This window comes from Otolemur garnettii, unplaced genomic scaffold, assembly GCF_000181295.1.
Source record: "Otolemur garnettii isolate 467f Iridium unplaced genomic scaffold, OtoGar3 scaffold00157, whole genome shotgun sequence".
Classification (NCBI taxonomy): Eukaryota; Metazoa; Chordata; class Mammalia; order Primates; family Galagidae; genus Otolemur; species Otolemur garnettii.
In genome coordinates this window covers 1,797,739-1,814,145 of record NW_003852552.1, presented here as the reverse complement: position 1 = coordinate 1,814,145, position 16,407 = coordinate 1,797,739, and the positions used below count along the sequence as shown (strand labels likewise).

Sequence of the window (16,407 nt, the reverse complement as noted above, 5' to 3'; positions counted from 1 at the left end):
CTGGGGATTCAAACCCGCCACCTTAGGTGTACGTGGCTGGCGCCTTAGCCGGTTGAGCTATAGGCGCCGAGCCGAAGTTACTTTCTGATAGTAGACATGTTGTACTCTCCTCTTAGTCTGGTCTGTTTGAATTAATTTTCCTCATGACAAATGACACCCTCTCATGAAGATATAGTTTGTTATAGTGGAAAGAGGACTACCTTGGGTGTAGTAAGAGCCACATTGCAATCCTAATCACATTTCATACTGCATGGCCTTTGATTAGTCATTTAACTTTTATTCCGTTACAGTTTCCTCATCTATACACAATGAGATAAATATGAGATTAAAATGTCCTATCTACGTTATAGGGTTATAATAAGGATCAAAAGGAAAAATAAATGCAAAGTGTTGATAAGCATATATTACTATGCAAATGAATGCTACTTAGTATTAATTACTGGTATTAGAAGACAGCTAAGTTGCTGGTGCTACGAAACAGACTCTTTGTGTAAAGCTAATTGGCCCCCAAGGGAATTGAATCCATAGCCTTGTATTAATTATGCCATATTCAAACCAAGTAGTCTAATAGGCACAAGCAGTATACAGTACTTCTTTGCATATATTTATAGTGAAAGGTAATTTTTCATTATTTTGGAGGAATAGTTCACAAAATTTTGGAAGATGCCAAGTTTCCTAGCATTAGTAATTTAGCAGAAGTAGTCACTGTTTTGCTTATCAGAAATTTACACAGTTCTTTCTCGTGTACTATTAAACCCTTAACATCAAGTGTATATAATGTTAATAATTAAATAAAGTAAATATAATCTTAAATAAACCACAGATGTCTACTGATATGTATTCTTTCTGATATATTTAACTTGGATTATTTATATTTCAGGCACATGGACTCTCAGCTTCATCAGGAGTCCCTCCTCCACCACCTCCATTGCCAGGAGCTGGGCCACCTCCGCCTCCACCTCCACCAGCACCACCTCTACCTGGAGGAATTCCTCTTCCTCCTCCACTTCCTTTACCTGGAATGACTGGGATACCACCACCACCTTGGTTTGGGGGACCCCCTCCACCACCACCCCCTGGCGGACTTCCTCCTCCAGGAGCAATAGTTGATTTACCTTATGGAATGAAGCAGAAAAAAATATATAAACCTGAAGTGTCCATGAAGCGAATCAATTGGTCCAAGGTAACAGTTTTTTGACTTTACTTAGCCATGGTTGATTATTAATGTGTGAATAAGTACATTACTATGTAGATGTTTTGTATGATGTTTGAGACCATGACTGCTGACCTTTTTTTTTTTTTTTTTTGGAGACAGAGTATCACTCACTAGGTCTGGGGTAGAGTACCCTGTACCATTATAGCTCACAGCAACCTTAGACTCCTGGGCTCAAGCGATTCTCTTGCCTCAGCCTCCTGAGTAGCTGGGACTACAGGTGCCCGCCACAATGCCTGGGTACTTTTAGAGACAGGGTCTTACTCTATCTCAGGCTGGTCTTGAACCCGTGAGCTCAGGCAATCCACCCACCTCGGCCTCCCAAAGTGCCGGATTATAGGCATGAGATACCGTACTCAGCGTTACCAACAATTTTAAACATATGACACCTCTGCTTATGGACACACAAGCAAATAAATAAAGAAAAATCTAAAAGAAGTTCTATATTTTAACTCCACCCCCCTTTTAACTTTTTGTTGTTTCCATGTATATCTTTTTATACTGTCTACCTCTTAAAAGTTGTAGTCACTCTAGGTAGCTTTGTCTTTTAGTCTTCTTACTACAATATAAATTATATATGTCCAATAATTGTAGGAATAAATTATTCTGTATTTGTATATTTACTTTTACCAGAAAGTTTTATATCTTCAAATGATTAATTGCTTCATTTATATCCTTTTCTTTCATATTGAAGAATTCCTTTTAGCAATTCTTGGATAGGTCTAGAGGTGATGAAATCCCTCAGCTTTTGTTTGTCTAGAAAAGTTTTTTTTTTTTTTGAGACAGAGCCTCAAGCTGTCCCCCTGGGTAGAGTGCTGTGGCATTACAGCTCACAGCAACCTCCGACTCCTGGGCTCAAGCGAGTCTCCTGCCTCCGCCTCCCAAGTAGCTGGGACCACAGGCGCCCGCCACAACGCCCGGCTATTTTTTTTGGTTGCAGCTGTCATTGTTGTTTGGCGGGTCCGGCTGGGGATTCGAACCTGCCACCTTAGGTGTACGTGGCTGGCGCCTTAGCTGGTTGAGCTACAGGCGCCGAGCCTAGAAAAGTTTTTATTTCTCTTTCATGTTTGAAAAATATTTTTGTAGGATATAGTAATGTAGGATTAACGTTCTTTTTCTTCAGCCTTTTGAATACATCATTCCACTGTTTCCTGGCCTAGAAGGTTTCCACTGAAAAGTCTGCTGCCAATATTAGAGCTTCTTTATATGTTTTTTTGTTTAATTTTTTCTTAATACCCTGAGAACTTTTTCTTTATGTGTGATCTTTGGGAGCTTGATTATTAAATGCCTGAAGTAGTCTTGTTCTGATTCAATTTATTTGTTGTTCTGTGACTTTCTTGTACCTAAATATTGATATCTTTCTCTAAGTTTAGAAAGTTCCCTGTTATTTCTTTGAATCAACTTTCTACCCCAATTTCTCTCTCTACTGCCTCTATACGGCCAGTATCTCCCTCCTCTGTAAGGCCAATATCTCATAGATTTGCCCTTCTGAGGCTGTTTTCTAGATCATGTAAGTGTGATTCATTCTTTTTCATTCTTTTTTCTTTTCTCTCACCTGATGGAGAGAATTTTCAAATAGCCTGTCTTCACCCTCACTAATTCTTTCTTCTGCTTGATTAGTTCTGCTCTTGAGAGACTGGGGCATATCTCAGTTTGTCCATTGAATTTTGCAGCTTCAGAATTTTTATTTGATTTTTTTTATTATGTCAATCTTTTTGCCATTTTTTTTTCCTGATAGGCTTCTGAATTCCTTCTCTGTATTGTCTTGAAGTTCCCTGAGCTTCTTCAGGTTACCATTTTGAATTCTTTGTCTGAAAAGTCATATATATGTTTGTCTGAAAGGTACATCCCTCCTGGATTGGTCACTGGTACTTTATGTAATTTGTGCTGTGAGGTCATGTTTTCCTGGATATTCTTGATACTTGTGGATATCCATTGATGTGTGGGTATTGAATAGTTAGGCATTTATTCTCTCAGCTACTTTGAACCCATCCTCCTTGAGAACGCTTTCCAGACACTCAAAGGGAATGATTATTGTGATCTATGTATTTGGTTACTGCAGCCATATCAGCACTGGGGGTGCCCCAATCTTAATAATACTGTGACTTTTAACAGGCTCCCAATGGTACTGCTTTGGTGGACTTTGCATAGATGTGGGATAACTCCCTGTATTAGCAGGCAAAGTCCCTCACTTTTTCCCCTTTACTCTCCTGTACTGGGCTGTTGGAGTTGGGGGAAGAGAGATGTGGGTGCTTCCTCATGGTCACTGCATCTGGGACTATGCCGGGTCATACTAGGACCCAGCCAATCTTATCCAATGCCCATTGTGAGTGTTGCCTGGCAATTTCTGATGTTTATTCACAGCCTAAGTGGTCTTTAGTCACTGGGTGGTGATTCCTGCCAGGACTGGATCCTTCCCCTTCAGGGTACCATCTTTACTTTTGACTCAGGGTAGATTTGGAAATGCCATCTGGGCACTATGACTTGGAATTAGAGGCTTCAAGAGTCTGCTCGGTATTTTAATGTGGCTTAGCTGGTGCCCAATTCAAAATTAAATATTCTGGATTGCTTTCCCATGTGGAAAAAGTTTGTCTGAGCTGCACTGCCAGGACTTGGGGAAGGGATGACATAGGCACAGGTATAATTGCCACCATTGGTGCCTCATGAGGTCACATGCACCCCAAACCTACTGGTTTCTTGCTACAAAAGCCATAGGAATTGACTGAGGTCTGCGGCCTTTATGGCCAGACTGCCTTATGAATTTATTTTAGGTCCAGGTTGCTTTTTGCCAGCTAGTTGGTAGGGCTAGTCTTACCTCAGGTTTTGGGACTGAGGATTCCCTCTGGCTGGGCTGATCTAAATGCTCCCTTTGTGGGTGCCAGCAGTATTCTGCCTTGTGTTGTGTTCACCGGTGATATGATAGCCCTGAGTTCTAGTGCAAATTCCCACAGTTACTTTAGTCTTCCTTCCCAAGGTGCACACATTCTTTCTCCACTCTTTCCTGGTATGGCACTGCTGGGGGATGGAAGAGGGGTGTTGTAGGCAAGGTGAAACTCTTTTCTTGTCTCAGGCTGGTCTCAAACTTCTGGCCTCAGTTTTCCCACCTTGGCCTCCTGAAGTGCTAGTTTTATAGGTGTGAGCCACCATGCCCAGCCCTTATTCTTAATAGTTCCAGATGATCTTTTTTATTTCTGTCATAATTAGTTGTAATATCTACTCTTTCGGTTCTGATTTTGTTTCCTTTGGGTATTTGGTTCCACCCTGCTTGGTTAGTCTAGCTAATGGTTTGTTGATTTTATTTATCTTTAAAAAAAAAAACCAGCTTTTTGTTTCATTGATTATATATACTTCATCTCTATTTCACTTAATTCTTATCTGATCTTTGTTTTTTATTTCCTTCTGATAATTTGGTTTGGTTTGTTCATGCTTTTCTATAGCCTTGAGGTATAGTGTTAAGTTGTTTATTTGAAATCTACTTGTTCGATATAGGCATTCACTGGTATAAACTTCCCTCTTAGCACTGCTTTTGTTGTGTTCTATATTTTTTGGTATGCTGTTTTTCCATTTTCATTTGTTTCATGCTTTCCTATTTACTTCCTAATTGACCCAGTGGTCATTCCAGAGTATATTATTTAATTCCATGTATTTGTACACTTCCTGTACTTCCCTTTGTTGTTCATATCTGGGTTCATTCCATTGTGTTTTGGTAAGGTATTAGATATTATTTTGATTTTTAAACATTTTGACATTTGTTTGATGTGATAATGTATGGTTGATCCTGTAGAACAGACGTCTTCAAACTATGGCCCGCAGGCCACATGTGGCCTGCCTAGGACATTTATGCGGCCCACCGGGTGTTTTTGCCTCCACTGCCTGTCCTGCTTAGCAGCTGACTTGTCCCAGGGCCGCAGTCCTGCCCTCCAGCGGTCTGAGGGACAGTGAACTGGCCCCCTATTTAAAAAGTTTGAGGACCCCTTATATAATGATCTTCTTTGTCTCTTTTTACTATTTTTGATTTTAAGTCTATTTTATCTGGTGTAAATATAGCTACTTCTACTTGCTTTTGGTTTCTATTTGTGTGGAATATCTTCTTTCATCCCTTCATTTTTAGTCTGTATGCATGTTTACTTGTGAAGTGTGTATCATATTGGCAAGAGATAGTGGGGTTATATTTTTTCATCCATATACCTTGTTTCTATCATTTAAAGGGATAATTTAATCTTTTTATATTTAATGTTATTATTGATGAGTGAGAACTTATTCTTATCATTTTAATTGTTTTCTAGGTGCTTTGTATATTCTTTGTTCCTTTCTTTCATTGTTTATTATTGTGGTTTGATAGTTTTCTATATTGGTAGCATCTGAGTCCTTTCTCTTTCCTATTTGTGTGTCTGCTCTACTAATGAATTTTATACTTTCATATTCTTTTATCATGGCAGATATCCTTTCATTTTCAGATGTAGGGCTTTCTGAAGCATTTCTTATAGGTCTAGTCTAAGGGTGATGAATTCCCTTATTTTTGCTTGTCTGGGAAAGACTTTATTTCTCATTTATTTATTTATTGTAGTTTTTGGCTGGGGCTGGGTTTGAACACACCACCCCCAGCATATGGGGCCGGCACCCTACTCCTTTGAGCCACGGTGCCACCCAATTTCTCCTTTATTTTTAACAGTCACTTTGCTAGGTATAGTATTCTTGGCTAGCATTTTATTTTTTATTTTAACACTTTGAATATATCATCCTATCTTTGCCTGGCCTATAGCCTCTCTGGTGTATTGCACCACCCATTCCCTGGGATATAAGACACTGTGGGAGACAGTACTTGTGTCTTCTTTCTACTGCTGTATCTAGCTGATGATGCACTGCTGTATCCTTTCAGGTAGATCTGAGGAGATTTAGTAGGCCTCCGCGGATGTGGAGATATAGGGGCTATTGGGCCCCAGTGTAGGATCCAGGCCCATTGGTACTAGGCTCTCAAAATGGTACCATGCTGCAGTTGTTTCAGTCTTAGGCTACATTGTGAGATCCCTCTGTGAAGCAAGACCATCTCATGGACTCCATTGAGCTCCCTACCCTATAATTAGTCTCAGGGCCTGTGAGTTACTAGGATTATAGGAGTCCTCAGTATACAAGTGGATTGCAGGGGATCTCTCACTATTTCTACACACTAGGGAGTCTCTTGGTGCTCTTTACTGATGATCCTGGCCAAACTGGCCACCTTGCTTTCTTTTTTCACACCTCAGGTGTTTCCTGTTAGTTCTCTGCTGAATTCCAGTGTTCTCCCTTAGATGCTTTATTTGGGGGAATGATTATCTACCAACTGATTTGATTCTGCTTTGTGGAGGGGGTGAGGGCCAGGTGCCTTTAGTCATCTATCTTAAAGTTTCCCCCTATTTTCTTAAATACTGTGTAATCTTTTTTATTATTGAAACTTGTTACTTATATTCTTAGAGAATAATTTTTTGTGTATATTAAACTTTTAAATAATATGGAATGGGTGGCAATATTAAGTAGTAACATAAATTCATTATATTTTGATATGAACTACCAAAATATTTTCTTTGAATGTTAATTTCCTTTATTATTATTATGAAATAATATGTTTCTTTAAAAAGATTTTTATGTAGATTGACAGAGTCCTCATTCACTGGGAAGTAATCTTCTTTTTTTTTTTTTTTTGAGACAGAGCCTCAAGCTGTCACCCTGGGTACATGGCATTACAGCTCACAGCAACCTCCAACTCCTGGGCTCAAGCGAGTCTCTTGCCTCCGCCTCCCAAGTAGCTGGGACCACAGGCGCCTGCCACAACGCCCGGCTATTTTTTGGTTGCAGCCGTCATTGTTGTTTGGCGGGTCCGGGCTGGGGATCCGAACCCGCCACCTTAGGTGTACGTGGCTGGCGCCTTAGCCGGTTGAGCTATAGGCGCCGAGCCAGGAAGTAATCTTCTAATGAAAATACATTTACTCGGACAGCCATTTGGGGAAATGACTCATCTAAGAGCTTACTTACAGTGATATCTTACAGTGGCTATGTAATCAGTTTTAATTGTTGAACATATACCTATGCTTTGCTTGTAAGAGTAAATGAGGTGTAAATGGTTTTAGAATGTAGCCATTTTTAATTAGGGATAACCCATTAAAATATAGGATCCAGAAGCTGTTGGCCCAGTAATCTCTGTGAGTAAATGTAATGATGTGTTTGCTAATTCAGCAGTTTAGCATAGAGCATAATGGTACTTTCATATCATAAAGCATTATGATGTACTGGAAAATGGATAGTTCTAATGCTGGGTTTCATCATAGTGGTTAAGAGCACAATTCTTTAGAGATAGACTGTGTGGGTTTAAATTCTATCTCTGTCATTTACCACTTAGGTAGCCACTTAAACTTTCTAGGATTGTTTCCTCACCTTTAACGTGGAGATAATAATAGGTCCTGCCTTAAAGGGTTATTGTGAGGATTAGATGAGTAAATATAGGCAGAACACTTAAAACAGCACCTGACACATAGTAGGATGTTTGTGTTAACTGTTATTATGGTTTTTGCCATCAGCCTAATCAGTAAACATCAAGAATTCACTTTTCTAAGTCTCAGTCTCCCTGTTTTTAAAAATCCAGAAACAAGAAGAACATATGTGAATTGGGAGAGGGATTAAGCAAATTATTTTTTAAACTCCTTCCAGTTGAAGAACTTTTAAAGTGTAATTTGCTATACAGCTTATTGCTATCATGTAGCTCTTCTTCACACCAATAGAATTCTGAGAGTTTCCCAATTAATATTTACCTTACAACTATTATTTAGGTATATCATGAAATTGACTTAGTGGATAGATGAATAAAGGAACTGTTATTCAATCTTGCTGAAAGTGAATTCTTAGAAAATTTAAACATGAAGTAATATAATTTTGAAACTTCTTTTGTTATTTTTATTTTAGATTGAGCCCAAAGAATTGTCTGAGAACTGTTTCTGGTTAAAAGTTAAAGAAGAAAAGTTTGAGAATCCGGATCTCTTTGCAAAGTTGGCATTGACTTTTGCTACCCAGAGAAAAGGTACATTTTACTCTTTAAACTAGAAATTCCTGGTTGTGATATATTAGAATTCAGTTTTTTGCTAAAAATTTTGTGTGTTTGTGTCCACTCTTTTTACACACCTGACAGTGTACCTAATAAGTATATCGTTTATTTGATAACATTGCTTGTTTGAAATATTCCTTATTTGGTAATAGAGGGCCTTGTTTATGATTATATCCTTAACCTCTTGTGAATTTCGCATATAGTTTTAATACTACTCAATATCATAACTAATCATTGTGGTTCATGAATTTTGGGATTTTATTTCAATATGAGTATTTCACTAATTATTGCAGAAGTGATAGTTCAATTAAGCATAGAATTTTTTCTGTTTGAATGAATCTTTACAACTAAATATGGAGATATGGAAATATTCCACGCTCTCGTGCACTTAAAATTAGTACCTTTACCATTCATTTGTCTGATTTATCACAACCTGCCCTGGAATATGAGAATATGATTTTTGGAAGATTCAAAGAGACAGAGAGAAAGAAAGGTGAACATTATTTCTTTCTTTCTTTTTTTTTTTTTTTAAAGACAGAGTCTCACTTTGTCACCCTCAGTAGAGTGCCATGGCATCATAGTTTACAGCAGCCTCAAATGCCTGCCACAATGCCCAGCTTTTTTTTTCCTTTTTTTTTTTCCCTAAGAGACTGGTTTCACTCTTGCTCAGGCTATCTTGAGCTCCTGAGCTTAAGCAATCTACCTGCTTCAGCCTCAAACATGATTTCTTTTCAGCCCTTCTATCATATCTTGCATATTGGAGGTGCTTGTGTTGTATTTGTTGTTCCACGTATGTTGAAGTTAACATACACACTGAAATCTTGAATGATCAGACTATTCTGAAGAATTTTTGAAATTTTCAAAAATTTCATTAGATCTACTTTCTTTTTCCCTATTTGTTATAGTAGACATCACATTTGAAGGGTCGTGCAGTGACTTGAGATTATCATTAATCTCCTAACTATCATTATAATCACTTGTTAAAGATAAAAAATTGCTTAAAGCTAAATATTCATGCTTATTGCAAAGTATTCATATAGTTTTTAAAAAGATGGTTTCAAAGAAGTAAATTAATTTCATACGTACAGATTTTTTCACAGAGAAAAACATTATTGCTAATTTCTTGCATTGCCTCTTAGAAATAGTCTGTCTCTAGATGCATATATGCATTTATCATTTTTTAAAATTGTTTGCTATTTGTAGCAAAAATTTAGAGGTTATTCTATAGGAGGTGTGTGTTTATCTACTGTGTTCTTTTTATATACAGCATAGAAGTCTGTGTATGGCCCTATCTTAATTAAAGTAGTTCTATAATAATGGATATTTGGATTAGTTCCTGTCTTTTGCTATTTCAAGAAACTCTGTGGTGAACACATTTCTACTTGGCACACATATGTGATGCTATCTGTAGTATAAATTCTAGAAATTTTCATTTAGCATTTTGAAAGATATAAAATTACCTTTCAAGGGGTTTGTGCCTATTTATACCCACAACCATTGCCCATCTCAGAGGTGAAATTGGTAAATCATTGGTGTTGTAATTTTTACTTTTTAAATTAGAGATAGATTTAAACAGCCTTTCTTCTATTTATAGGCGATTGTCTTTACTTTTTCTGTGAACTCCTCCCTCCAATTGTCTGCATGTTTTCTATTGAGTAGCTGCTCTTTTGCTTATTGCTCTTTGCTTATTTGGATTAAATGCTGTAAGAATCACAGATTTCATAAAATTACAGTTACTTTGGACCTTACAAGTGATTGAGCATATATTCTTCATTTTACAAATGAAGAAACTGAAGTTAGAGATAGATATAAAACTCTATTATAGACTTGGTAAAGGTAGTGTGTAGGAAAAGCCAGAGGAAATATAGTCACACATGTTACATTCCGGTTGTGATACTTGTAACCTCAGAGATTGAACCTTTTTATCCATAAAATGAATAGACTAATGTTTACTTAGTAGTGCTGTGAGAATTAAATATGGTTATATATTTAAGGCATCCAGCACAGTTCTTCATATCTAGCAAGCCCTTAAGAAATACCATTTCACTTTACTCTCTCATTTAACCTGATGCTGTTTGTGTGTTTTGCTCTTTTTTTCTAGTTATTGATGCTTTAACACAACTGTTAATTCAGCACAAGAATTTTATGCTCTTTGGTTCAGCACTTGGTAGAGCTAATCAGTTATAATCAAAGCAATTCTTACCGCAGCTGCTAAAACCTAATCAAACTAAGGCTCTCATGTGTGCATTTCAAGAATGCTGCATTTCCATTCTTCTTAACTTTGATTCTATGAATTTTCTATGTGATACTACTTCAACTTTTGTAATTTTGAATATTTAAGGAAAAATCATAATGGGGCACCTTTTAGTATGATTATTTTTACTAAGATATATTTCTGAAAGGACATTTAAGTAATCAATTAAGCATCATAGCACATTCCAGACATTCATAGCATCATCAAAACAAATTTTAATGATACTAAACCGCCATTTTAAAAATAGCACTCAATAACTATTGATTGATCTTACTTTAATAGCTGAAGTTCCTTGTCACTCTTAGTGCCTTGATTCATAATGTAGTCAATAGGTGGCAGAATCAGTAAGAAATCAGCAGTAAGGTTCTGGTTGCACTGAATTTAAACTGCAGTGCCCTGGCTTTCCTAGCTCTAGGGCACCACTTTCTTCCCTATTATGCTGCTCATTGCAGCTCACTCAGCTGCCTTCTGGAAGGAGAGACAGTTCTGTTGTTTCTAAGACCTATTTCCAAACCTCTTACACTCAGTGTTCCAAAACCTATGAGAATGTACCTCTACTGGAAGGGCATTGGGGAGTTCAAATCTCTGTTGTCACTAAAAGCACTGTGAAGCATTGCTAGTCTGTATTTCCAAGAAAATGGATTCCTAAATGGAACGAAGCTTTAAAATGCACTAGTTCTGATATCTATTATATTTCAATGTGTGAATGTTTAATATGTAAAAGTATTCCAAAATTATACTTGCAGTTTACATTGTTTATTCTTCGAGTTTTAGAGAAAATGTTTTTTTTTTTTTTTTTTTGTGGTGGAGGGGACTGTGTCTACCTCTGTTGTCCCTGGTAGAATGCAGTGGTGCCATCCTAGCTCTCTGCAATGCCACATTCCTGGGCTCTGGCAATCTTGCTGCCTCAGCCTTCTGAGCAGATGGAACCACAGGTGTGTACCAATGCCCATTTTTTAAAAAATACAGATGTGGCTCTTGATGTTTTACTCAGGCTGGTCTTAAACTCCTGGGCTCAAGTGATCCTCCTACCTCAGCCTCCCAAAGTGCTAGGTTTATGGGTGTGAGCCACTGATCCCAGCTGAGAATATGATTTTGAATTTTGTATTTTGATTGATTCTGTTTTAGGAGAGAATGGTTCTCTCATTTCATTTAGCTTAAGGTTGTGGAATACCTACTATGTGCAGGGGACTATGTTACATTGAAAGAAAAGAAGTAAATAAGGTCTTGTTTATGTCCTATGGAACTCATAATCTAGTGAGAGAGGTAGGAAGATGCACATTTCATTTAGGCAAGTAAGAGTAAATGTCAGAATAGGTATATTTCAAAAGCCATGGGGGCATAAAAGAAAATAGTTCATTATGAATAGCGTAAGTAGGGTAAATGGGTGAGATCCCAGAGGTGGTATAATTTTAGATGAGCCTTGAAATTTAAGTAGAATATCAGCAGGGAAAGAAGGAAAGATAGGATTCTAGGCAGATTACTGCTAGCAAAGTGTTAAAAGAAATACTGTACGTTGGATACTTTAAATGTAGAATATAAATGTCTTAACACAATAACTAAGAAAAAGAAATGAAGCCTATGTTAACCAGTTGGATGAAAGTATTTCAAATTGTATACAGAAACAGTACACTGTACCCCATGATAGTATTAATGTACACTGCTATGATTTAATTAAAAAAAAATTCAGTAAAAAAAATAAATAAATACTGTAGACAAATTAAATATAGTAGAGGTTTTAAATTTTTTTTTTTGAGACAGAATCTCACTTTGTTGCACTTGGTAGAGTACTGTGGTATCACAGCTCACAGCAACCTGAAACTCTTGGGCTAAAGCAATCCTCTTGCCTCACCGTCCTGAGTAGGTGGGACTATGGGTGCCTGCCACAACACCTGGCTATGTTTTTTAGAGACTGGGTTTTACTCTTGTTCAGGCTGGTCTGGAACTTCTGACCTCAAGTAATCCACTTGCCTCAGCTTCCCAGAGTGCTAGAATTACAGGCATGAGCTACTGCACCCAGCCTAGTAGAGTTTGAGTAATGTAAACTCACAAGTCAGGTAGCACTCAAAACCAGAAGAGGTCCAGAGAAGTATAAGTCCACCCAGCAGTGTAAGCTAGACTTGTAATTAAGTCTACTTCTTCTCCTTAAGAAGTATAAGTTCACCCAGCAGTGTAACTAGACTTGTATAATTTGAGCATAGGAGAAAAGTATTGAAATCATCTGATTGGCTATAGCTAGGTATTTGCCTTATTTCAACATAGTGTGATGAGGCATTTTCCTTATTTGGGCATGGTCTAATAAGTTGGCTGGCTATATTTGGCTGAAGCTCAGCTGTTTGTGACTGACCGACACTTAGCTATTTATTACATAAAACACATAGTTGATTTTCTGTTTATATGGGTTTAGCATCCACAGATTCAACCAACTGTGGATTGAAAATAATTGGAAAAAAAGCCAATAAAAATAGCAGCACACTAATAAAAATAATACAAATGAAAATAGTACAACAAATATTTATATAGCATTTACACTGTATTATGTATCATAAGTTTTCTAGAGATGATTTAAAGTATATAGGAGGATGCTCATCAGTTATATACAAATACTATGCTGTTTTACATTAGAGAATAGAATATCTGCAGATTTTAGTATCCTCAGAAGGTCCTGGAACCAATCCCCCAGTTATACCAAGGGACAAATGTAGTCCTAAGTTAGGTTTCAGTTTGTTAAATAGGAACTCAGAGCTCTAAGAGAGCCTCAGGCCCGTGGTCCCCTGTTGATTTAATTTAACAGTAGTTAGGGGTAAAGTGCATACTGTGTTGAAAGCACAGGCAGCCAGCCAGCCTGTTGGATCTAGACTATTGAGGGAAGAGACTTGGGGGGAAGACAGTAGGAGAATTTCACACTAAAGAATTTGGGTTTTATTTTTTAAGCATTAAGGGTCCAATAATCTGATAATTAACTTTGACAAGGTTTTGGGAGGACAAATAAATAATGGGAATTTATGGGACCACTGAATGTGGATAAATTTTAGTAGGCCAGGCAAGATATGCTGATTCCTGACTAGTATGAATTCCTAATCTCCATTTCTAAGTATGGTCTAATTCTCAAATCCCGTGTTCTATTGCATATGAGATTTAGGTTCTCCTTAAGTCATTATGATGCCGTGCAACAAAATATATTTCCAAATGCTCTCCAAATGAGTGAAATATAGAGAGGCAGCTGGAACAAGATCCTGTTAAGAGTTTTGAATATATATCATATATATAACTGTTAGAATTTGTATATGTGTTCTAATTTTAGTTTATTATTCAATTCGATGATTTTTGTGGATATATAACCAACAAGACTGTAATGATAATGTCATTTTCCTTAAAAAATCTACAGTAATTGTAGACAGTAGTGATATTAAGTAAGAATTAAAGTAATGGTGGTTAATATTAACTAAATTTGAAATAATAATAAAATATGTAGCTAATAACTGCTAATTCTAATTAGAATTTCTAGGGTTCTCTAGAGGCTTCAGGAAGAACAAAGATAGTGTGTATGGAAGTTGTAAGCAGTTTCTTTGTTTTTAATGTTGCTTGGAGGAAACATAAGAAATAAACATAAGAGGGTAATAAAATTTAGCTTCTTCAATAATATATTTCTGTAGCACAATTTAGCTCTAATAATAACAAACTGTAGGTGTTATAAATGTATCAAATGCACATAAATGTTATTTCATGATGTTTGAAATATTGGACTTAGCTTCAAAATTATGGAGGAACCGAGTTTGAAGATATATGCATATAAAAGCACTATTCCTTGAGGATCATATTTTAAATTGCATTTCTTGGTCTCAGAATTAGCTGGCTGCTTCTGGAGATACCCACCCTAGCTTGGTTGCTCAATGCAGTCATCTGTATTTAATGAAGCAATGTAAGACAAAAAAACGATAAAACCTAATTCATCTCTGTCTTCATAATATAGAAATTTTTAGAATTGACTTGAAAATAATGAGATGTCAGTCTCAGAGTACACACCCTTTATAAGATAGTGCTGAAGTATCCGGAGAGTGCTTGTATCCTAACAAATAATTTGTCATCTTAATGACACAAAATGCATGCTTTGTAGTGTATGCTTTAACATATAGGGAAACAAACCAAGAAGACTTAATTCTTTCATGAAGCAAACTAAAAAAACCATACTTAGCTGTCTTAGTCTATTTAGGTTGCTATAAAAAATAATAAAATACTATAAACTGAGAGAATTTCATTTCTCATAGTGCTGGAGACTGAGAATCTAAGATTAAAGCATCAATAGATTAGACATCTGGTAAGGGCCTGCTTTCTGAGTTATAGAGGATGCCTTTTTCCCATGTTTTTACATGGTGGGAAGGATGACCTAACTCTCTGTTGGCTTTCCCAAATGGACATGAATCTCAATCATGAAATATCTGCCATCATGGTATAATTAGCTACCAAAGGCTATACCTCCTAATACCATCAGCTTGGGAGGTAGGTTTCAACTTATGAATTTTAGGGAGATATAAACATACAGTTCATTGTAATACTGATACATACTTCATCATTTTGATTATATCTAAAGTTCTCTGGATGTCTAATTGTTTTTGTCTATCACTTTACCATAGCACTTTTTCATTTTTAACATATTAAGTCTTTCAACTTATGATGACACATTCATTTTCAATTGACATTTTCTGGCATCAAATAATCACCTTCTTAATGTGAAAGAGGGAATTTTTGAACCAGAGATACATGCCATGTTTAGTTATGAGTTACCAATTATAGAGAGAATTACAGGCAGAATATCTTCCCTTTCTAAGCAAGTAAACTTCAAATGGCTCTGTCTTTACATGTTGGCAATGGCAGGGTGATTGTACTACTTTTATTAACTCTATCTCTATAGCATACAGCAATAACAATGTTAATGATATAATAATAATAAAAATAGTACATTTATCAAACATTTCCTATGTCCCAAGAGCTGTGATAAGTATTTAAATCTCGCTCTCATTTAGTCCTCATACCGGTTCTAGATATTTGTATTGTTCTGTAAGTGACAAAACTGAGACTGTGGGAGGTTAAGTGATAATGTCTTAGTTACATAGCTAATAAGTAGCAAAACTGCAATTGGACTAAGATTTGTTCTTAATCACTTCCATATGATGGAACAGTGATTTTTAATGGCTTATTTGCCATTGGTATTTTGTGCATTTTGTTGTATAGTTAACTGATCCCTTTTTCACATGGTTAATAATGTAGTTCACATATATTGTATTATCTTGTGAAATGTGTAATCCTGTTATCCTGGCACTGAAGACAGTTCTTCAGAGCTCCACCAAAAGCTAAGAAGCTGTATGTTATCTACCGAAGAAAATGAATTTTTTTCTCTAAGAATTTTTAGGTATTGTTCTGTCTAGATTAGAATCTGTCAAAGTTAAAACATTTCTGTGATTTGAGATCTGTCTCTTCAAATAATGGATGAAGGAATGTGGTCCTTATGTCATTAGGCATTTGGTAATGATATATTAATATACATGGAATGCATAAAATAATGAAATCAATTTTTCATTTGGGTGCTTTTAAAGTTAACTTCAGAACATTATACATACCTTCTGTTATTTTAATCTGACACCTTTTAGCTATGAGTTATTGAATCTTCCTCTCAACATTTCAGTGATTTTTTTCTGATAAACATTATATATATGTTAAGCATATTACCAGTTGTTCTGTTGATAGCATTTGCAAATCATACAGAGTCTCATTCATGTTTGGAATCATTGTTCTAGCTAAATTATTTTTCTTTTTTTTTTCTTTTTTTTGATTTAAAAGTTTTTTTTATTTTTATTTATTTATTTATTT

General features: G+C 36.3%; 1 protein-coding gene across 2 annotated transcripts in view; it reads left to right on the top strand.

The window, feature by feature from the left end:
- DIAPH2 (diaphanous related formin 2) overlaps positions 1–16,407 on the top strand; it is a 909,107-nt gene that overhangs the window by 279,048 nt on the left and 613,652 nt on the right. For both annotated transcript variants that reach the window (XM_003799864.3, XM_023519127.1), the window contains exons 16-17: positions 881–1,183; positions 8,147–8,261. In XM_003799864.3, coding sequence (XP_003799912.1) covers positions 881–1,183; positions 8,147–8,261 — 418 coding nt within the window. The remainder of the gene's footprint in view (positions 1–880; positions 1,184–8,146; positions 8,262–16,407) is intronic.